Source organism: Glycine soja, chromosome 1 (genome assembly GCF_004193775.1).
Source record: "Glycine soja cultivar W05 chromosome 1, ASM419377v2, whole genome shotgun sequence".
Lineage (NCBI taxonomy): Eukaryota > Viridiplantae > Streptophyta > Magnoliopsida > Fabales > Fabaceae > Glycine > Glycine soja.
Genome location: NC_041002.1, coordinates 22,300,609 through 22,324,380, shown reverse-complemented (window position 1 = coordinate 22,324,380; position 23,772 = coordinate 22,300,609). Strand labels below are relative to the sequence as shown.

At 37.8% G+C, this 23,772-nt stretch overlaps 1 protein-coding gene across 1 annotated transcript; it reads right to left on the bottom strand.

The window, feature by feature from the left end:
- Positions 1–15,699: 15,699 nt before the first annotated feature.
- Positions 15,700–21,493, bottom strand: LOC114413270 (caffeoylshikimate esterase-like). Its single transcript, XM_028377564.1, has 8 exons — positions 20,994–21,493; positions 20,489–20,518; positions 20,238–20,367; positions 20,000–20,146; positions 19,758–19,888; positions 17,920–18,057; positions 16,677–16,775; positions 15,700–16,500 (listed from the first exon to the last, which is right to left on the bottom strand). Exons 1-8 carry the CDS (start codon positions 21,282–21,284, stop codon positions 16,282–16,284), a joined length of 1,185 nt encoding a protein of 394 aa, XP_028233365.1. The 5' UTR covers positions 21,285–21,493; the 3' UTR covers positions 15,700–16,281.
- Between the last annotated feature and the right edge of the window lie 2,279 nt (positions 21,494–23,772).

Below are 23,772 nucleotides of genomic sequence, written 5' to 3'. Positions count from 1 at the left end.
TTTGATTTTGATTTAATTTTTTTGGAAAACACAGATTGACTATCCTTTTGAAAGAGGTGATAATTCATGCAACCTCATCCTATCTTTTTGCAAATCTCTCCGGGAACTCCCTCTGAGTGTATGTTCTGTTTGATTTAGTCACTTGACCATTTTGGATTGACGGCAATGGATTCGTTTGACGTTTAATCACTCCATTGAAACTCCAGGGTTTGTCCCCCCCCCCCTCGTTTTTTTTTAAAAAAAAAAACATCGACGGGTGAGAACTTTGATCCGCCCCTATGTTCACTTGAGGCTCATGTACGATGTGCCTCATTGCCCCAGTGTAAGGCTTTGAGGCACCAATTGTTATCTTTCATCATGACCTCGTAGCTGGGAACCTATTGGGTGAGAACTTCTAATCTGCCCCTAGGTTCGCTTGAGGTTTTTGCATGGTGCCTTTCATTTCCCTAGTGTAAGGCTTTGAGGTACCAATCGTTGTCTTTCGTCATGACCTTGTAGTTGGGAACCCATTGGGTGAGAACTTCTAATCTGCCCCTAGGTTCGCTTGAGGTTTTTGCATAGTGCCTTTCATTGCCCCAGTGTAAGGCTTTGAGGTACCAATCGTTGTCTTTCGTCATGACCATGTAGCTGGGAACCCATTGGGTGAGAACTTCTAATCTGCCCCTAGGTTCGTTTGAGGTTCATGCACGGTGCCCCTCATTGCCCCAGTGTAAGGCTTTGAGGTACCAATCGTTGTCTTGTTTTCACAACCTCGTAGTGAGGAAGAATGAAAGAAGCAGTTGATTCTTGCAAAAAGAATTTTCCAAGGACGAGAAATAGTTGAAGGATTTTTTTCAGTCGGTGGATTAAGTCAAATGACTCCTATGTAGAAGCAAGATGTTTTGATGATCCCAAAGGATCAAGTGCTTCTAAGTTTTACTCAAGACAAGAATCCAAGAAAATCAAGATATATGATCAAGTTGATCTCTAGAATCTTAGGAAGAAGTTTACAAATTGAAAAAGATAAAGGTTTGGCCAAAGAATTCTATCTAAATCATTTTAAATTGAGATTTGCTCTCTGGTAATCGATTACCAGCAGCCGAAAAATGTTTATAACAGTCACTAGAAATTTGAATTATAAATTTATAATGTGTAATTGATTACACATGGATGGTAATTGATTACCAGCAGTTTATTGAACGTTTTAATTCAAATTTCAAAACCTGTAATCGTTTACACAAGTCTTGTAATCGATTACCAGAGGGGATTTTCAGAAAATAATTTCCAAGAGTCACATCTATTCAAATGGTTTATGAATGGCCATCAAAGGTGACTTGGAAACACGAATTTAAAGAGAGTTTTCATTGCCCAGAAATTTTTATCCTCTCAAAAGATTAAGAGTTTTTCTGAACTGAAATGTCTTATCTTCTCAAAAAGATTCCTTGGTCAACCACTTGTATATTTAATAAGGAATTTTGATTGATCTTCATTGTAGAATCTATCTCTTTTAAGAGAGATTTCTTCTTCTCTTCTTCTTATTTCTGAAAAGGGATTAAGAGACCGTGGGTCTCTTGTTGCAGAGGATTCCTGAACACAAGAGAAGGGTTGTCCCTGTGTGGTTCATACTTTGTAAAAGGAGTTTTACAAAGAGAGTGGAAAATCTCAAGTGGGTTGCTTGAGGACTGGACGTAGGCACGGGAAGTGGCCGAACCAGTATAAATCAAGTTTGTATTCCTCTCTTCCCTTAAACTTCTTTTATTTATTGCTATTTATCTTTTGCTTTAAAGAAGTTTATTTTGAATTGTCTTTTGAGTAATTCATGTTAAGGGTGCATTGTTAATCCAAAAAGAGAGAGTGAAAGTTTAATTGGGGAATAGTCTTTGTATCTTAATTCAACCCCCCTTCTTAAGATAACTGAGGCCATTTGTCCCACATCCTATTCTTGATAACTCACTTCTCTCTAAAAAGACGAACTTTCCGGAATGATAAAATGAGGTCACATGAACGTTTTGGAAACACAGTCAGTCAAATGCTTTTTTTCTTTTTCTTTTTGAACTTTTTTTTTTATTTTGGAACTTATTTGTTTTGAACTTTACTTGTTGTTTTACGACACCCCCACCAACGTGCAAGACGAGTAATCTCTGATTGAACGGTCTTGGAAGTCAGCAATCAGGAGCGCATGTCGCTCGAGCAAACAAACCAATGGCTTGCACCCACATTCCAGTGGAAGCAAAGATGTAATTACGAGAGGATGAGGGACAAAGATGTCAGATTTATCCATTTTATTTAGCATTGTAACTATGGTTTACAATAATGGCATAAACTTGAAGATCCTGATGAGTCATTAGAGACATCTAACAACAGCTTTCAAAATTGCCCCATGTGTGGTGTCGCTTGTTAGTGTTAGGATTCAACAAGCGATTCTCCTCAAATTTCAGCCAGCCCACATCAATTAGACTTTGCGCCTTATGCTTCAGGGTCATACAGTGCTCAATGGAATGCCCCAGGGCTCCTCCATGATATGCACATGTTGCGTTCGAGTCGTATCCTCGAAAAAATGGAGGTTGAGGAAACCTAGCAGGGGTTATGGCAACCATTGAATTGTCGAGTAAATATGGGAGCAAGTTAGCATATGACACCAGAATTTTGGGGTGAATCCTACAGGCTTTTCGCTGCAAAATCCCTTTCTAGTTGGTGTTTTAGTTTGTGCTCAAGGTGGTGTTTAGCATTGGTTGTGTGGAAGGTGGGTTTTGTGGTTGATTTAGGCATGGCCTTTGTGGATAACTGGGTGGTGGGTAAAGAGATGGGTTGTTATTGGCTGAGTAATGACATTGTTGGGTTGGCGGGAAACTTGGCCATATAGGAATGGCAGTCACAGCATGGGTTTCTCCTTCATCCTTACCCTCTTCATTTGCCCCAGTTTTTATCAAAGCAGGATGATCAAATTTGCCTCTTTTCAGACCCACTTCGATCCTTTTGCCGGCGAAGACCATATCCACAAAGTTGGAAGGTGTGTAACCCACCATTTTCATAGTAGAATACTGGTAATGTGTCTACCATCACGATTATCATCTCTCTTTCCATCATTGGGGGTGCCACTTGGGCTGCCAAATCCCTCCACCTTTGGGTGTATTCTTTGAAAGATTCGTGCCCCCTTTTTTGAGCATCTTCTGTAATTGCATCCTATCCGAAGCCATTATACTGACACTGTCTAACGAAGGCAACCATTAGGTCCTTCCAAGAATGGACTCGAGAAGGTTCCAAGTTAGTGTACCAAGTAGCAGCTACCCCAGTAAGACTTTGTTGGAAGAAATGTATCAGCAGTTCCTCATCTTTTGCGTATGCCCCCATCTTCTGACAATAATCTTTAGATGGTTCTTGGGGCAAGTAACCTCCTTGTACTTGTCAAAGTCCGGCACCTAGAACTTGGGAGGGGTGATGATATTGGGTACTAGGAACAACTCATCTAGGTTAGCAAAGGTATAATCTTCGCCTCCTTCAGTGGCCCTGAGCCTTTCCTCTAGATGATCCAACTTTCCCAATTCTTCCATAGCATGAGGGTTCTTACTTGTTGTGGAATGCAAGAGGTGTAGCTGGGGGTGATACTGAGGGCCCTCCAAAATGTTTTGCAGGAGTATACCACCAACTGCTTACCCTTCAGTGGCATATCCGAGGCAAGGCTCGAAGTTAGCTAGATTGTGGTGGGCATTCTATGTGTTTTCCCCATGGTTTGAGAGACATGTGCCTGATCAGATTGAGGTTATTGGCTCTCAATGAGTATCGGAGTGGAGTTATTGATATTCTTATTGGGAGTGTACGCCACATTGGGTGGTGTATAGTTGGAAGGCAAGCCATATGGCGTGAAGGCGTGCTTGTTTTGAATTTGCACATAATGGGGGCCGCTCGTACTTCCCAAATCTTTGCCCACCATATCTGAGGTTGGATGATTCATTTGGTTGAGATCAGATGGGGGCATCGGGTTCACCTTAGCAACAGCCCTGGTAGCGGCAAGTGCAACCGCATTGGCTCCCATTATCTACTCCATGCTCATCATGGCCTCCATCATTGTGGCCATTTGCTCTTTCATGGCCTCCATGTCGGCCTTCATCTGCTCTTGCGCCTCCTCTACTTCACCCATTACTCTAGCTCTAGCACTAGTTCGGTAAGGGCACCGTAAAGCATGTTCTTTTCTTTTTTATAACAATGATTAAGTTCGTTTTTCTTTTTTCAAGGAAAGAATGTAATGAACAATGCAACCAATGAAAAGCATGGATGTATGTGAATGATGCACAGTTGAAGTATTGCGAATTTTTATGCAGGACATGGGGTTGAATCAATTTAGATTTTCAACATGGTCCATGACATCTTTGTCAAGGTGAAACTGGAAGTAACAAGGACATCAACAATCCTAAACGTGTTTGGCAGTAGATGAAGCAGCGATGTAACTCGATTCATCTTTTGCCCCAATTTTTGCAAGATGGTTACTTCCATACTTCAACTTGACTTGATGAACTTTTTCGAAAAAGCATGAGCTTAATTCAACCCTATAATCCAAGGAATGGCAATTCTGATCGCCAATACTTCAACAACCTTTCATAGGGATGAATGACTCGGGCATACTTTAAGCTATGCATGGAAAATGTAATTATGAAATTGAGATGCCCGAAGAAACATCTTTTCTTAGTTAGCCATGCATTAGGTACCATGTTCAATCATTTTGTTTTTAATTGAAATGGGTTTATGATCCCAACATGGTTGGCTCATGATACCGAATATATGCAACTAAGAATGCAGCGTGAATTTTCATGCTTCCCTTTTTTTTGTAGAGGAAAATGCAAGGATCATGCATGACCGAACATGAAAACAAATGGTATGCAATTTGTAGATCAAAAAGTTTGTTGAATGTGAGGCTGGAATATGATAATGGACAAATGTAGGAACGATATTATGATGCCATGAAGAGAAGCTTATGCGGTGCATGATATGAATGCATTTATGGACACGAGAGCCCGAAACATTATCTCTTCTTACTTGCACATTTAGGGGCACAGTGCCCCATGTGTACAGTTAAAAAGGTGATATGGACCTTCCGGCTTCCCGTGGCCAACATACAATGCATGCTAGAGATAACATGCGGGAGTGACTTGATTGGCACTGATTTTTTGGAGTAAAAACATGGGATAAACTCATTTTATTTAGAAAGTTATAACTAGTCAAGATCTAAGCGACAATACAAACTTCCTAGCGGTTTCTAATCATATGGGCCATTAAATCTATCATATGTTGACAATAGCCGAGAAGTCTGTGGATCTCCTTGGGGGCGGAGTAGGTGTCTGCCATTGCCTTGGCCTTGGCTAGCAATTGGGGAAGTTCTTGACTCCCATTCAAGGTAAGAGTAAATCGGTCCATTCACATTGTTGCCTCTTAATGTAACGAGTCGATCACCCTTCCTCTAGCCTCCTTTTCCGCGTACACTTGGGCATACTCGTTTGCCACTCTATGCTCGTGGGCCGTGGCTAGATTTAGTTCTTCTTGGTATTTGCTGATGATGGCTAACATGTTGGTCTCTGTCTCGCATAACCACTGAGACAGGTTTCTTTTGGACCTTGAGCAAAACTTCAACTCATCTTTCACGATCAAACTGTCCAATCGTGATTGGTCCCTTTCCTCTCTTCGAAGTTTACGCTCGCTGTTGCTAACCCACAGAGCCCCTCGGAATTTGTTCCGGCCGTGTTCTTCCCTACAAGCACTCTTGGTTTCTCGTTCCAAGGCTTTGGTGGTAGCCACATTTACATCTCTCAGTTCGGTATTCTCCTTTCACATTTTCAGAGCTGCTGATTTGAACCTTTCTTTAACTGTTTGGGCTTGCTCGAGTTCCGCCCTAAGGGCCTGCACTTTTTCGTCTTCCTCCGGTGCCTCAACTTCCTCTCTTTTAGCGGTTCTCAAACTTGGAAGCCAATCCAAACCTTGCACGTGGGCTTTTAACCACTTACGATAGCCACCGATGGGCCTATTGTTACTGCCCCTGAGTTCCTTGTCCTTCTTTTGCAACACCTCCCATGCCTTGCGGACCTTTCGAAGTGTCTCCACGTTGGTCCTATTGAAACCTCATGAAATGACAGGTGTGAGCTCATCCTCTAGTGGCGCCCCTCTCATAGGGTAGCCAAGTTATCTTATAGCAAGAACGGGATTGTAGCTGATGCAACCCCTCGTCCCCATCAAGGGAACATTTGGAAATCCTCCGCATGAAATAAGAACTCCGGTTCTTCCTTCCTTCCATCGAGGGAACCAGTTGACAAATGCTCCTTCTTTGCTCGCTAAGAGTTGGTCCCAATTTGCCCCTCCTTTCTCTGTGCATGAACGGTGGCTTTCTAGCGGGCAAGCATGCCTCACCTCTTGGCGAAAAAGGTTTGAAACTAACCATACATAAAGAGCTGGAGTACAGCAAACAATCCTCGTATTGCTCTTTTCACATCTTCGGTCGAAGGTGTCATATAGGTCGGCTAGCATAGCGACAACCGGGCTTTCCTTGTGGTTATGATAGGCGAGAAAAGCGTCGATTGCTGCTAGGTCCACCAACCCATCCACATTTGGAAAGAGGACTCCTCCGAAGATCAACAGCGCGAGAATATCTATGAACGGGGCCCATTCGCTTCTACCTGCCAAGATTCTTGCTTTTTCCTCCAAACATTTTCTCGGTATCCCGACCACCCCATTTTCGACTTGCTTTTGGTGGTCTAGTTCCTGTGCCGAGATTTGGACTATTTTAGAAATTCTAGCTAATGAGGGATAGAACCCTGAGAAGAGGTATGGTTTCCTTCCCCCTAGTGGGCATCCTAGGATCTCTTCAAATTCTTCTACCATAGGTGATAGCTGGAAGTCCCCAAAGGTGAAGCACCTCAACGGCTAATCATAATACTGGGCAAGGGAGGCAATGGCCTCTGTGGAGACTTCTACCATGGCTAAGTCCCAGATTTTACCGTAAGCTTTGCGAAAAGCTTGCCGCTGGAGCTGACCCATTAACAGCCCTAACTCCTTTAGACTGGTGATCCCTAGGCTCTTGACCTTGACTTGGTAAAACCTCTTTTTAAGCGAAGGCGTTTGACTTGATCCCATGTTTTACTAAAGTGAAACAAAAATCGGTGCGAATCAAAACTCTAACATCTATCATGGGTGGAATGGATGAATGCATGAAGAAAGGCATATGACACAGATGCAATTTATGAATACGATAGCCCGAGAAATTGTCTCCTTCTTAGATACAACGTCTTGGGGTAGCACAGTGTCCGACGTATGTATTTTAAGAAAGTGACACGAACCCTCCGTTGATTTGCTAAAGAGAGGGGATCAAGACAGAACCCATGCATGATGCATATGCGAAAGGCATAACATGGGGACGTACATAATATTCACAAACAAATAAGCAAAAGGGTACATGACACTTATGCATGGCAGTGTGAAAAATGGCACGCAGTGTGTTTGCTCCGTGCCCCTATTTTAGGGACCTACATGGGAGGGAGCTAAAAGGGCTTTTAGTGATAATTCCCAAGGTGGTCATATCTCTCTTGATGGTCTCTAGAGGTATCATCCCCTTCGAAGAGCATATTGCAGTAGTAGGGACTACTAGCAACAATATGTTATCAAAGAGAAAAACTCTAGTTGAGGGTTCGCTGTAATCAAGCAAGTCGGAGACCTAGCATGATCACAGATTCACCTCCACTCCTTATGTTCCCATGAACCCGGGTATAGGGCCCTTTTTCAACTCACAGTGTGTGCAAATAGTGTTGGTGTTTGTGTGCATCAAATGAATAAATATTTACCTCATGCATACATTTTAAAACGCACTAAAAGCATCAAAGAGTTATATATACAAGAACATAAGAAAAATAAAGGGAAACCAACAAAGGAGAAAGTCATGATAGAACACTGCACAAGATTAATTGGCCTAACTCTCAAAAAATAGTCGCCAACTGTCGCAACCTACCCTTCAGCGGGAGGCCGACGCGTGACTCGCGGGTGCGTGTTCCAAGATAGGAATACGTGCGGAGTCGCCACCAACATTTATTTGAGGAAAACGTTGGAAAAACCGGAAAAGACATGATCTATGAACTTAAAGTGAAAGGTTCGGGAGTTGTATTTACGCACGGGGAAGGTATTAGCACCCCACGCGTCCGTCACAAGAGACGGCAACCTTTAATCAAATGTGCAAACATGACTTCAATTTTTATGTTCCCTTTTATGTTTTTATTTCTTTTTGTACTTTTTATATTTTTTATCTTTTTGCGGTCGACGAGGGTGTTTCCCTTGCTCCTACATATTCCTTAATTGCGATAAGGAAATCAGACCTACGTAGTTCTTTGTGAACAAAGTGTTTGGTTAAGTTGTTTTTATTGAATGAAAGGTCATTTAAGGCGTTGGACCATTAAACAAACTTTCGATTCTTTTGAAAAGAGAGAAGACATTAAGGCATTGGACCATTAATGACCTCTTTATTTTTGAAAGAGGTAATAAAGTTACATGTTGATTTTAGGCCTTTAGAAATCTACACTTAACCAATAAAAGCGGAAAAGACCATTTCAAGGCGTTGAACCTTTGAAAATGGTTTTTTAAGGTGATGACAAAAGTTTGGTTTATGATTTGATTTTAGCCTTAGTTTCACTTTGGTTATTAGTCGATTCGATTAAGAAAGAAAAATCCCAAAGAGGAACGTCCGATTGATTGTTTTTGATTTATTTTACTAAAAGATATTTTTTTTATTATATTATTATTTTACCCTTTTTTGGTTTCCAACGTGGTTACGGCATGACCGAACGGTCGGATTTCATTTTAACAGAAACTAACGGATATTACAATTCAAATGATCGGTGGAAATTTATTTTATTTTTTGATTAGGTGAGAAAATGACTTAAGTAAATGACTAAAGCACATCAAAAGGGGGTACGGAAAGTAAATGAAATGAAATTAAAAGCACGTGAAAACAAATGAGGACCACCAAGGGTACATAGAATGAATTGAAAAGTTCGATTTCGGGAACTTACTAGTTGAAGACCGAAGAACGACGAAGAACGAACTAAGAATGTCGAAGAACAGTCGAAAATCTTCGCGAAATCACCCACGGAAATGTTACGGAAGCGCCTCGGCTTGGATTTTCTTCACGGAACCAATTTTTTTCACTAATTTCAAGTGATCTCGAATTACCAGGAGGGCTGAACTTTTTTTTTCCTTCACTTCTCCCCCTACTTATAGGAAAATGGGGGAGAAGCTTGCCACCCAGCTCACCCAAGCGAGCTAGGTTGCTTCCTCCAGAAGCAACCGCCTTCTGGAGGAATTTTCTGGAAGACCCAAGCGGGCCTAGTTGCTATTTGCACCCCCATTTTTACTAAATACACCCCCTTGCCTTTTTTTGGTGATTGTTTTTCCGTAACGTTACGAAACTTTACGAATTTCGTAACGATGCTTGTTTTCTTTCCTTAATGTTACGAAAGCTTACGAATTATGTAATCATCCCCTTTTTGCCTTCTGGAACTTTACGGATTGCGCACTAACACTTCTTTTTAATTTCCGGCATGTCACGAAACTTCACGGATTGTGCTACAATGCTTTCTTTTGAGTTCTGGCATGTCATGGAACTTCATGAATTGCCTAACGATGGGTGCCAAGTACCTCGAAGTGGTCAAACGAGGGTCACATCCCAACAACGGATGGTCCCCTGACGAAATTAGGGTATGACACATGGAAATAGTACAAACTTTGTCAGTAAGTACTCGTAGTTTTTCATGAGGAAAAAATACTTGTACTTGGGGGCATGTCACTCGGTTTGGAACTCTCTTGAGACTCAGACTGATCACCATAGGAGGGGGAGTTGCCTATGCACGACAGGGTGACCTCGACACTTACTGCTTAGTTTTCCTAAGTGAGAGTGTCATGTGGACACGCTTAGGATATTTCCTTGGGGATGGTACCACATTTGCATTTGAGAGTTGGGGTCAAGTGCATGCATCATACTGAGTATGATTGATTGGAACTATGGACGAATGATGATTATTTGTTGAGTGTGTGTTGGATTAATGAATATTTGTGTAAGCTTATGATATTTGTTAATGTTTTCTTAATAATTGTGGTTATTTGATTTTAGTGTGAATTCCTTTTATAATGAACTCACCCTTGCAATTTTTGTAATGTGTGGTCGATACCTGTGATGATCGCGAACCCTTGTTCGTGGGAGCAGAATGACAACAGTAGAGTACAGGAAGTGAGATTCTTTTGTGGAGCCACCGAGCCGATGTGATGACGTTGGGATTATTTTGGGAGAGAGTTGTGTTTTGTTAATCAACTCCTCCATAGTTGGTTCCATAATTCTTTTGTTGAATTGAGGATGTAAATCACAAATTTAATTATATGTATGAACAAATTTACTTTTCATTATGTGAATGATGTGTACTGGGTTACTATACTTATATATATGTATTCACTTAAGTAATGGTGTGTTGCTTGGGAATGCATATCATGAAATTAAAATTTTACTTTAATTTTTCATAACCAAATTAATGGAATTTTCATTTAAGAATTGAATTTCTCGCGGTTTTAGAGTGGTGATATCATAGCAACGAGGCGGGTCGTTACATTCATCCATCCATCTGTCCTTGGGAGTCTCATTTCTCTGAGTGTTTAAAGGAATGTGATAGCCTTTTTCTACAATGTCCCACATATCAATGTGAGTGGATTTAAAGAAGGCAATCATTCTTTCCTTCAAGTAGTCGTAGTTGGCTCCCTTGAACATGGGAGGTTTGTTCATGGCATATCCTTCTTCCATCATTTTAGGAGTTTTCTTTCCTTTACTCTGTGAAGATCTCAACTTAGAGGTCAAGCTCTAATACCAACTGGAGTACCTGAAACACACTAGAAAGGGGGTTGAATAGTGTGATGGATAAAAACTTGGTCTTTCAAAAACTATTAATTTTTTTCTCAATTAGATATCAATGGATGAAAGGTTTCATCCTAGGGGTTCGAAATTACGTTGTGCTTAGAAAAACCAGTTCACAAAACTTGGATATAGTAGTGTAGAAGTGATTTATAGAAAAGAACTAGTTATATAGAAGCAGTAAATAAAACACAAAGGTTTTATATTGGTTCACCCCAACTCTTAGGCTACTTCCAATTCTCCTTCAAAACTTGTAGGGTTCCACTAATCAAATCTTTCATTACAACCAAGTATTCTCTATGTCACTTCTAGCTACAACAAGTACTCTTTAGGACACTCCTGACACTACACTTAATCTCCCTCTGAGATTAAGACCCAAGTATTCTTTGTCATTAAGCCACTCCTAGCTTTTAAAAAAAATATATGTTTGATAGGAAATGTATTCTTAATCACTCAAAGAGTTTTTATACAATACGCTTGAATACAATGAGACTCGCTAACTTAGCAAAGCTATGATTCACTCAATTTGCTCAAGTTTCTTTTGTCCAGTGAATTGATAGCGTTACAACACTTGTTCGTTTTGTCTTGGAATGTTATCTTATATTTCGAAAATATTAGCACACACATCTTCAAGCTTTATATAGACTTTAGAGCTTTAATCTGTTAAGAGATCTCAGCTAGTCGTTGTCTAATAGCTTTAGCGCTTGACACAAGGCTGCCACTGTGTAGAGAGAGAGTGGGAAACACAAATGTTTTTAGCAACATTTCTTCAAAGAAGTACAGTTTTCCAGTGTCACCTAGTGCTCAGAGCTGACTTTCATCTATGAATTGAAGGAAACATTAACAACATAAAACAAAAGGAATTAAGAATATTAAGACAATACAATTTAAATCTTCCTTTTTGTGCGCTATGGTGCGAGTTCCTTACTGAGCCTATGGGCGTTACTTTCTTGTGAATGTTTTTAGTACTTGAGGATCAAGTAATTGTTCCATTGCTTTTGTACTGTTAGCCAAGTGCTAAAGCACTTGTCTTCTTAAGGCTAGACGCTGAAGCAGTATCATCCAATGACCGATACTTTGTTTTTTGTTCAAAGCCTTTCCAGTTCATGCTCTTTTGCTTATATCTCATATAGATATATATGAACCTGTAGCTTAAGCATGAAAGGTTAATACATAAAATTTATACTTATTTAACATCAAAATCTCAGGGATTTAATTGTTTGGTTCAATCCAATGTGACTTGGACACAACCAGACTTAATACTTCTTGATGGACTCAACCCTTGGTTACCTTCGGGAAGGGATAACCTTCATTTATCTTTGGTTTCTCAAAATTTTGTTTGAAGAGAAACTACGTTTTCTAGAGAAAAATTTGTTTTCTCAAGAGCTATTTGCATGCATGTTTTTAATCCTTATTTTGCTTTATTTGTGCTATGGAAAATCTCCAAATACAAAGGAGACTCTATCCAATTTTTCCCAAAACTTTTAGACAAGTTTGAAATTCAATAATTTGAGCCACAATGTCTAGCTGGAAAATTGAGTTCTCTAGACCAGTCTCAATGCTTTGAACTTATCTAAAAATCTAACTATTATTTAATGAAATAGATCTTTGAGAGATGAGGTCAAATTGAGGCCCATCTGTGACATGCAAGGTGACTGCCCTATTGTGCAAATTAGTTTTGGTAGGCAGTTTTCTTTGATTTAACATCTCTGTGGTGATCCACTTGAAATGGTGTGTACAATTTATTAAACTAGAGAGAAACTTTTTTTTACCATGTATATTAAAAAATTATAGAGGTTACCTTCAATTTTTAAAGGGTAAGGAAAAACAAAGTGGTGGTTGGAAGGGCCATTTGTGAAGTCTAAGAAAAAGGCTTGAAAAAAGTATATTGAGAATTATAGGAAACAAATTTTTGTAAAATTATTAATTTTTGGAAATATTTTTCTATTATCTTTAAATTCTAAAAACTAGAACTCAAATTGTTTTGGGAAGAGGGATTAATTTACACATTGTTGAACTTTGTAAAAACTTGGAAACACTTTGTCTTGCTACTTTTTGGAATTTATAAGAATTTTTGTAGATTTTTTCTAATGACTTGGGATACCTTATTAGAAACATGATTAGATTATCTTCAAGTGTATGCAAAAAGTTCCTGTTTATAATTTTTTTTCTAAATTTCACAAAGCCTTGAATCTCTCCTATTTTCTAGTATTAGGGTTTTAATGCTTGTTGTGTTGTTATGTTAAAATTTCCTATTTTTCAAGTGTTGGCATGTTGAATTTGATTGTTGATATATTTGTCTTGATCTATTTTGAAATGTATAAAAGACTTGAGAATTGTGAATCTCGGGAAACTATTATTGTCTAGTGCATTATTTTAATTAGAGACTAGGAGGTGTGACCTTGGGCACTAAGAAATGCATGTGATTATTGTGTGTGACACAGTTGGTTTCCAAGCGTAGTCAATGATTCCTTGTGTGTTAGATACTAATATTTGGTAGTTATAGGGACTCAGACATTAGTCTCAGTGTTGACTAGAACCCTGTTCTAGCAAGCATTGTATGTCTTGAAAGACATGCCACTTGTGTGATAGTTCACAAGGACTCGAATATGAGTATTGTTGTGACTAGGTTTATACTCTAGTAAGACTAGGGCACTTGAGAGACGTGCAAGCAGATACGAACATGCGGTTGAATGCTGAGATCCAACTTGAAGAAAGTCGCGTAGGGGCATCATGTTGGAATTTGTTAGAGCTCGTAAGACAAAACTCAATTGGTTGTTTTCACACCACAAAGTGTGTGGTCACTTGTTATATATATTCATTTTGTTCTAGCTAGGATGGGATCTCAGACTTCATTTTTGCCATTCGTAGACATTTGGTATCATGTGTAATAGGACCCCACTTTTGATAGAGAAAGAATTCTCCAAGAATGGAGGTTCGTTAAGGAGACAGTCCTCAAAGTTGTTGGATGACCACGATTGGTACCTAGGAAATGATCGTAGGAATGAGTTATCCTTGGGAGTGAAGTTTCGACTTGTGAATGATATCACCGAACCAACTTGGAAACTTTGACTGACTATGAGTAATTTTCAATTGGTGAGAGTCTGCCATTGTACCATGGTAAAAGGTGTACTCCCAATAGTCACCCAAAACCAAATTGTGTAAGACCACTGAGTTTTGGGAGTTCTAGTGGTAGTTGGCCAATAAGAAACATATATTGAGATAGAAAAATAAATGCTTTAGGATGCAAGTGAGATAGGGTAGATAACCACATTGTCATGGTTGATAGATTGTATGTGCATATTGTTTAAGTCCTTTTGTGCCTGGTGAACGAAGCAGAAAGACTCACCACTTATGTTTATTTATTTAAGATTAGATGGCAGGCGAGGAGTTGACGCTCCATCTCGAGGATGAGTGTACTTGGAGGCAGTGGATTCCATACATGACTAGAAGCGGGGATCACTTCCTTGGGTATCTAAGTTATGCGCGGATACCTGTTGACTTATGCTTTTGAGGGTGTTAGAGATGACTGCTCTGAGTCTAGGACCTTTTCTATTATATGTATTTGATTTGTGTAGGCCTAGACTCCAATACTATTGTCTATGTAAAAGTATATTCGGTCATCTACTTTGTTCTCATATATTATTGTATCATGTGGTTGTACATGTTACTTTACTCAAGAAAAAACTTGTTCATATTTATATATTTCATAATTCAAAACATATGTTATTTTTTTTATTTCGCTTCCATTATTTGAGAATTAAGCTTCTAAGCAAAACAACGTTATGTGTTCTTTTCAAAAGTATGGATGTTTCGTTTTACTTAAAACAACGTTGTATTCTTTTCAAAGGTATGGATGTTTCGTTTTACTTATTACGCAGTGTTAACTTTAGAAAGCAACCAATGGAAAGTTTAAAAAAAAAATCACTAAAATTCCAATTCACATTTTCTTAGTTTTATATGTTTGTGAAAATAGAATGGATTAACACGCTTTATAAAATAAAGAAATAAATTAATTAAGGTATAATCACAGTCTTAGAATTTACGGTGTTACAATGTGAATATGTTTGTCTTGGCTTTAACCTTTGTTATTCTTCAAAAGGAATACCTAGCCTAAATTTTTTATTAGTCTTCAATGAAATTGAAGACTTTAAGATAAAAAAAAACTTTGTGAACAATTTCATAGCTTTCAGTAAATTCTCTCTATAGTAATTTTTGTATGAGTGTCACATAATTTCCTTATTTTCTCACATTCCACTCGATGAGAAAATTCATTCCTACTTATTGAGAATTTTCACTCCCACTATCTTTTGGAGTAAAAGTATAGAGTAATAAAATATATACCATATTCTATCAATGCTATGATAATTCTTAAATTAGTAAATTCAAGCCTTCCCGCAAGACATGCATAGAATTCACAAATTTTATATATGGACAATAAATATCACAATAAAATAAAGCATGCCTATGAGTATAAAAATATCTTATCATAACATTTCATCCATAACCTTGAGTAACTAATACTTTCGTCTGGGGTCAAATAATAAGACCTTCATAACGTTGTCTAGGATGTTGTGACTACTCCTAGACATTAAATCTCATTGTTACAATTTGAGACTAAAACAAATGTCCTGTTTACCAATATGTCTTTAACTATGAATCTAGAAACATTAAACTTGCATGTGGGCTAAAGCTGATATGTTCCGATCAAGGTCCAATTATTCTAAATATCCTTTTCCAATGGTTAAAGCAAAGACCAAAAAGAATTAAAAATACTTTCCAAAGCTTGGTCATGCAAATGTCAAAATCAAGAATTGTTTCATATCTACATTGTGAAGAAAATATAAGCAACTTAAAGACAATAATTTGGTGGGCACAATGATCCAACACTTTATACTCAAGATACAGCTATGAGTTGGAATTTATTTGGATGAATTACATAATTTTGGACTAGAGAACTAATTAAGATCCATTTTCAATTTTCACACTTATTTTTCATTTAATAAGTTTAGATGCAGTATTCCTTATATATATATATATATATATATATATATATATATATATATATTGAAAAGAAAGTTAAATATAAATTTGGTTCCTATAAAATTTCTAATTTCTGGTTTTAATCCCTATATTTTTAATCTCTTGTTTATTTTTTGTCATCAACATCAATTTCAGGGAAATGAAATTTTGCCCATTTTTGTCCCTCTAAGGGAGATATTGATGACAAAAAAAAAGGCAACAGACAAAAAGTTTATAAGAACTAAAACTAAAAATCTGAAATTTTATAAGTACCAAAAATATATTTAATCCTGAAAAATATATTGACTCTAAGAATGAGAGAGGCCAGGAAGATGGGGCCAATTACCCATGGATAGACCTCATTTAATTGAACACCTAAAATCAAGCCACGAGACAATGTCATCATGTACAGCAAATATTCTGTCATCAGGTTCCCCTTCCAAAATGCAGTGGTAACCACCTTCATAGAGCTTTAAAGTCTTATCTTTGCTAGATGCTCTCTCATAAAGAAATTTGCTCACTAATGGATCAGTCACCTTATCTTCTGCTCCATGAAGAATCAATAATGGCGCTGAGACCTGCAATCACACACTCAATCAATAGAGAACAATTTAATGTTTTTTTATGTGACAATTACTGCAAATGTAAAAAGAGAAATAACCATAGCATAATTTCGATTTAAATTCTGTAAGAAAAAGAAGACAACAAAAAGAAAGGAGGGGAAAATGAGAAGAGAGGTAAAGAAATAACTAACCTTGTGTACTTGCGACTCAATTTCTTTTGTGGTCCTTAAAAGTTCCATGCCAGTTCTCAACCGTGGATTATCATCATAACAAATAACATTGTAAACAGCCTACAAAGAATAACACTTGAAGAATAAAAATGTTTGACTATAGATCAATTAGCTCACATTTTTGTTTTTGGTTTGTTTCGGTTTCATTTAATAGGACATGCAAATAAAGGGGTGGGGCTGGGGAGTTGGGCAGATGGAGACTGACAACAGAATGAACAAAGTTTCATTATGGCAAAAACTGTTAATGTAGACGCACGTATCCCCCTCATAGATAACAATGTGGTTGGTTTAGTAACCCTGCAAATGGGAAACTTGTAGAAAGATACTTAAGGTTCTTAATGGCACCCCCTTAATGGAGACTTGTATAAAGTCATGTATAGTATATAAGTAAAAGGAAGGAAAGCACTAAATGATCAAATGAAAGTGAACCTCTGATGGGTCACCCATTGTTGGGCTTATTGGGCCTGCAGTTAGGAGCTAACAAATAAGAAAGAGAAGTGAAAAGAGTAGGATGAGATTTGAAGGGATAGGTGGGGCATAACAGAAATGACTCGTGGCAAGTGATGAGTGGAGAGAGAGATGGAAACAATTCTGTATAGACGGGGTGTGAAGGAATTTGTTAGAAGGAATATTTGGTGGGGTTGAGTGAAGAAGCTCGTTCTTTCTCAGAAAAAGGGTTCTATAATTTGTTATTTATTGGTTTTCTATTGTTCATTTTGTGACAGAGGTTTATACCTTTGATATCATTCTAATTCAGTATCAACGATAGATTAATTTTTCCATTCCTATTCTGGTTCCTATCATTATCAACCTCTATGATTAAAATATATATGCTCAGGGAAACTGCTACTTCAAACAGCACAACTGGCTGCAATGTGATCATATTTCATGCAGATAAGATGGATCTAGTAGTAAGTGAAACGTAAATGATGAGTGTGATTTAAAATTGTTTTCAAGACTACAGTTGCGGACACTACAATGCAGTTTTGGAAGTTTCTGTAACAGCAATTGTGGCTGTAGTTTCCTACTATCGTGGTAATTGCAACATATATAAGACAACAATTACAACCAAAATTTAAAACTATAATGATGAGTGACAAATTTAAAAACAATTAGGAAGTGAAACAAAGCACGAAATGGAAAATAAATGGTTATTCATTTCATTATATAAGCATGCCATAATTAATGATGCAAAGTTACCAACCAATTTTCTTTTGCTTGGTTCCCTGAAGAACAGATCAGCTATATCCTGGTTTTGGATGAGCTTTGCTTTTGGCATCACTTTAGACAAAAGAGTTAATACCTTCAGAACTGCATCTGATGGTAACACGTCCTCTGCAATCTTACCAGTAACAGAAGATCAGCAAGTCATGTTTCATCTAACTGTTAAAACCAATGCAGCCCCAATTTAAAGGAACTAAAATCAAAACTCATTTTTTATTCAGCTTAAAATAATTTATTATTTATCACCTTATCATGATATTTATTGCTTGCAGCTCTTTATAATGTTAGTAGATAGAATGTTTCATATGAATCAACTAGTTACGCCTATTCCAAGCGATATCAGGTATCTAATGAATGTCCAAAAGCACCAAAGCAGTCCAAATTGCTTTGATGGTTAATCCTTTGAAAGGTCTCCAATTTCAAGATCGTATCTGAAACATTACATGGCTTTGCCAGGGAAACATTGAAATCTGATCATTCCTAAATCATTATTTTCATTTCCATTAAAATTAAGACTACCCAAAGCCAGTATGATTCACGTAGTCAAGGGAATCATGCAAATAAGGTCCAATAGTTAGAGGCTAAAAGACTTAATCTATGTAGATCAGACATATTACAGACAACTACAACCAAAAATCTAAGGAGCCAACATAGTAGATTTCTTCCTTTCTTCATGTTGCTTTTTAAGAAATAAGGTAGTGTCTGACAAGGTTTATACCCTCCCAGGATACAGTGCCCAAAGTATTGCCCAGGCACCACTTCTCAGAGTAGATACCTTTCTCACAGATTGCTGTACCTTTTACCATCCTGATTTGGAAAAAAATCCTTATAGACATTTGTAAAGATTCTTCTAATTCACAGAAAATTTTGGATACCATTCCTTTATACAGTTTCCTAAAGTGTTCAACTGCTAGCTGCAGCATCAGGCAAATCACAGACTTTCCTGTATATTAATTAACATATTTTCAATGATTGGTTTCTAGTTTGATTGTTATCTCGCTGAAGGGACAGCTTTCTGGTGTCTCAGAATTATTATTCTTTAATTAAATCCTGGTAAGACGTTCAATCTACACTCATAATCTAGCAAAATCCAGCAAAGCAGGATATTGTCCTAAAGGCTAAAGTTGATGCTGTAATTTTTCTTTTTTGTATAAATTAAATTTATGCCATAATTCAGATATATACTCAATATGAACATCCCCAAAATATGTGCTGTGCTTGTAAAACTACTACAATTGACTTAAAAATAAAGTAACAAAAATCAATACATAGTTTGAATATCAAACAACAAAAATGATTAGAAAAATGGACTTTTAAATCAGGTCCACTCTGAGTAAATCTCAAAGTTCTATGAAATATATTACATTTTATTTATATTTCACCAGAGACATTGACAATAGCATTTAGTAGTCCCTCATCTATATTAAAGAATTGACGGAGACACTGCATTTTAGAAATTAACCATGATTATATTTTTTACATGCTAATGCAAGCAAACAGAGATGCGGCTGTATCAGACTGTCAGTGTTTAATATAGTAATGCCACTGTTGCAGCTTGCAACTGCAACAGTGCTTACAATATTGCAGGTTTTGAGGTCTTTACAATTGCATCACAATAGCAATTGTCACTGCATCAGCAACAAATTGCTTAAAAGTCATGAGTAATACCAATACACAGTTTACAGGGTAGACTTCTTTTATAGTTTGAAACAATTCATTGATAAAGGAATTCAAGCTGAATCATGACTTCGAAAATAAAAAATAAAAATAAAAATGAAGTTGTTGAGCATCAATTAAAATACAGAGGAATGAGCTTACTTTACACATTGGTGCTACAAGTATCATTCCATCCCAATTATTTGGCTCCCTCAAATGAACTTTAAGAGAAACTGCTCCACCCATTGACTGCCCTAATATAAATCGAGGCAAGCCACTGAGATCAGGTCTGGCTGTCAATTGAAATACAAAACATGATCAATAACATCATTTCTTTTAGCATAAAAATATTACAACAAATATCAATATGACACCATGGATACTGAAAAGTGAAAAAGACACACCTTTAATTTTTGTATAATGCTCTATAACATCATCAACCAGATAATCAAATTTTGGTATATAACCATGCAATCCTTCTGAAAGACCAAAACCTGGATAGTCCATTGCAAAGACACTGTACCCAGAAGCAGCAATTATCCTGGCTATACCTGAATACAAAATTCAAATCGTCCCCCAAATCATGCACGACAAACTTTAGCTTCGTTAGAAACATATAACACAACACACACCATTACAAACCTTCAAAAAAGAAGGTGCAAGTATCACCATATCCATGACAGAAACACACAGAGGCCTTGATTGGAATGCCAGGCTTTGGCATCCAGCTTTTGCAGAAAATTTCCAATCCCCTAGAATTCCTTTCGTACCACTAGTTGTCAAAAAATATAAAATAAATTATACTTTGCACCAAGGTAACAAACTAGTCAAAGTAAAAAAACTTCAGAACATCAACACACTCCCAGATAATAAGGTAAAGCAGAAAATCTTACTTCTTCAGTTCTGATCCCAGCAGGAGCATTCTAGCACGAGAGGTGAAAACATCAGTCAGTCACCTAATCTTCGAACAAAGTACTACCCAGGAAAATTAAAGGAGTTTATATATAACTTGGTTCCATAAAGCAAGGTTTTTATAAACTTCGTTCTATGAAGCAAGATTTTAAATAAGGCTTCGCAACCGCAATTACAGCCACAATGTCCCTGTTTGTAACATTGAGGATTGCAACAAAACTGCAATCACAATTTAAAAGCTTGGCATCATGTGACAACTTATGTTGCTTTGTTTTTTTCTTTTTTCTTTTTTTTTTTTTTTTTTTTTTGAGGCAATGTTGCTCTGTTATACAAATGAAAATTTCAGGGATCAAGGCAATAAAAGTAGCCACTTTTAAATACCAAATAATATAATAACTCAATACTAAAATGTTAAAAACAAAACATAAACATCAAAACTTGAACAAATTGAAACATTCCCGTAACCATTATAAAAACTGAACGAACCTTGAACAAGCAATGATCCAGCTGCTGCTGCATATCAGCGAAAGCAGCGCGGACCCTTCTTCGAGTGTAAGCAAAGTCAAGGTTACAACGAGCTATAGCGTTCAACTCATCGCTCAGCCCTTCAATGGGTGCCCTTCTCTGCGCTCTCACCGTTAGTTTAGAAATCTTGGGTTTGTTGACAAACTTAGTTAAAAAGGGTGGTTGATGCTTGGAAGGGTAGGTGATGGGTATGTGTGTAGAGGGTGAGAGGAGGTTCCGTGATCGGAATCTGAAGGGCACAGAGAGCTCCATGGTCAACGAAGAACGTTTCACGAGAAAAATGTTGGGTTTCTGTTTTTTATACTAGTTCTTTTCATTGTGCTGCTATTGAAGAAGTCCCAATAAGAGCATTCGGGAAGCAGCGTTCGGAGACCACATTCCATGTCTGCCAGCAATGGGCACGCGCACTGTTCACTTTTTCTGGCCAAAATCGGGTCGGTGGAAGCATGCCTGCTGCACGTGTCTAACGTGCCCTATATAGGTAGGAGGCACCATATTGGTGGTATCATAATTTTAAAGGCAAACCGATATATTTGATTTTTTATTTTATTTTAGTCATTTATCTTTTAAAAAAATTATTTTAATCATTTATCTTAATTAAAAAGTACAAATTGGTCCTTTGTTAGATTGGAGACTCTGCCATTAATTGTTTCTTTAATTGTTATCTTTGTTCTTTCTCTCACACTTCTCATCATGTTTTCTCAAATCAAGTTATTCAAGGTTGATGAATTCTAGTATGCACAAGTGGTGTGGGTCTTGCACAATGCTCAAGTAACAAGAACCCTTAGATCTATTTGGGTGTCTGAGAGATGCACGTGTATAAACATGGTCCACGACATATCTTATTGTATTGGTTTGCCTATTAAAAAAGCTAGACACCCATGTGCTACTCCTTTTGATAGTCTAGGATTTAATATATTAAAAAAAGAAGTCTAAATCTGATGTGAGCACAAATGAGAAGGCCCAAAAGGATTGTTAAGCAAATAAGGGGTTTAGAGTTTATTTACTATTGATAATAAAGTAATAGTAGCTTCTAGAATATACTATAAGATTTTATTAGTGATGAATTGGAGTATTGTTAGAAATGATAGGATCAATTCTGTTAGAATGAGCACATGGGTAGCTCATTTATATATCCTTGTAATTTCTTTTTTTGTAAGGATGCAGATTATACTTTGATTTCTATTCTCTTCTATCATTCTTCTTGGAGGTATCTCTAGCCTTAAATACAAAGAATACTACTCATCATTTGGTGCTTTCATTGAGAGCTCCTCTCCCTTCTCTGACTCATGGTTGTTGCAACACGATCCAAAAACTCCAGTACCCACCCTGACAAACTTGATGATATAGTGCAACGCTTGACCCGCTTGCAATCATCCTTTATTGACCACATGGACGACATTGCCAAACTCGTGCTAGCATCGGAGGTTCGTTCTACTGCCAACTCGTACGATTCCACAGTTGAAACCACTTCCTCACAGTGTCATTTCCTAAAGCTTGATGTTCCTCCTTTCGGCAGCCTTGACCCTCACAACTTGATTTTCAAAGTCTCACAGCTCTTTGATTACCATGCTACCCTTGCAGAAGAACATATCATTGTTGTGCCTCTTTTGACCTTGACTAATCAACATTAGTATGGTACCAATGGATGTATCACAATGGGCAGATCCACTCATGACTGTAGTTCCTCCAGGCTTTGGAGTCTCGTTTTGCCCCAACTGCTTTTGGTGATCTCGACGACAAGCTTTTCAAACTTATCCAAGCCTCCTTTATTATTGATTATTTAAGCAATTTTGAGGCTTTAGTTAACTGCTTTGTGGGGCTAAACCCCTCTTTCTTGCTAAGCTGTTTTATCTCGAAATTGAAATAAAAAATTAAGCATGAAGTCCTAGCTCACTAGCCCACCATGCTTTCCAAAGCGGTAGGCCTTGCGTGATTGCATGAGGAGAAGTTCCTTGATCAGCTTTAGTCCACCTGTACTCGTCCTTTGACTTTGCATTTATCTCCTTCACACTCATGCTCGTTCACTCCTTTGTTTCATCGGCATGTTTCTGATCCGCAACCCCTCCAACAACTCCCTTAGTTAATTCCTAAACCATAGTCTCTGCTAAAGTACAAGCACTTCTTTGATGCCAAAATTGCCAACTGGTGGGAGCGCAACCTCTATTTTTATTACGATCAGTGTTTCTTTCACAGTCATCGTTGTTGCACTAGAATTTTTCTCTTGGTAGCCAAAAAGGAAGACGTACTTCATTCAAGATGGCCATGGAGCCTATACTGATTCTAAGGCCCACATGGAGCAAATTTGGGCCCTATTTTGGAGGCCTAACCAGTCCAATTGAGTTTCCATGCTTTGGATGGTTCAAGACCTTCAAATCAAACCCTTCTAATCTTGGGCCAAGTGGACCACTACCCAATTCATATATGGGTAGATAGTCAGAGCACCCACAACTTCGTTCAACAAGGTGTCACTAATGCCTTGGGCCTAGAAGGGATCCCGACTTCTATATTGAAGGTTTTGGTAGGCAATGGGGAGTCCTTGACTTGTGACCGCATGTACAAGAATGTGCAATTGATGATCCAAAGCCGCCAATTCAATGTTGACCTCTATGTTTTAGAGATAAGTGGGTAGGACATTGTCTTATGTGCCCAATTGGTTAAGCAACTTGGGTCAGTTTTAATGGACTATCAAGCATTGACCATGAAGCTTGCTCATGGATCAAGGCATGTAGAATTGAAG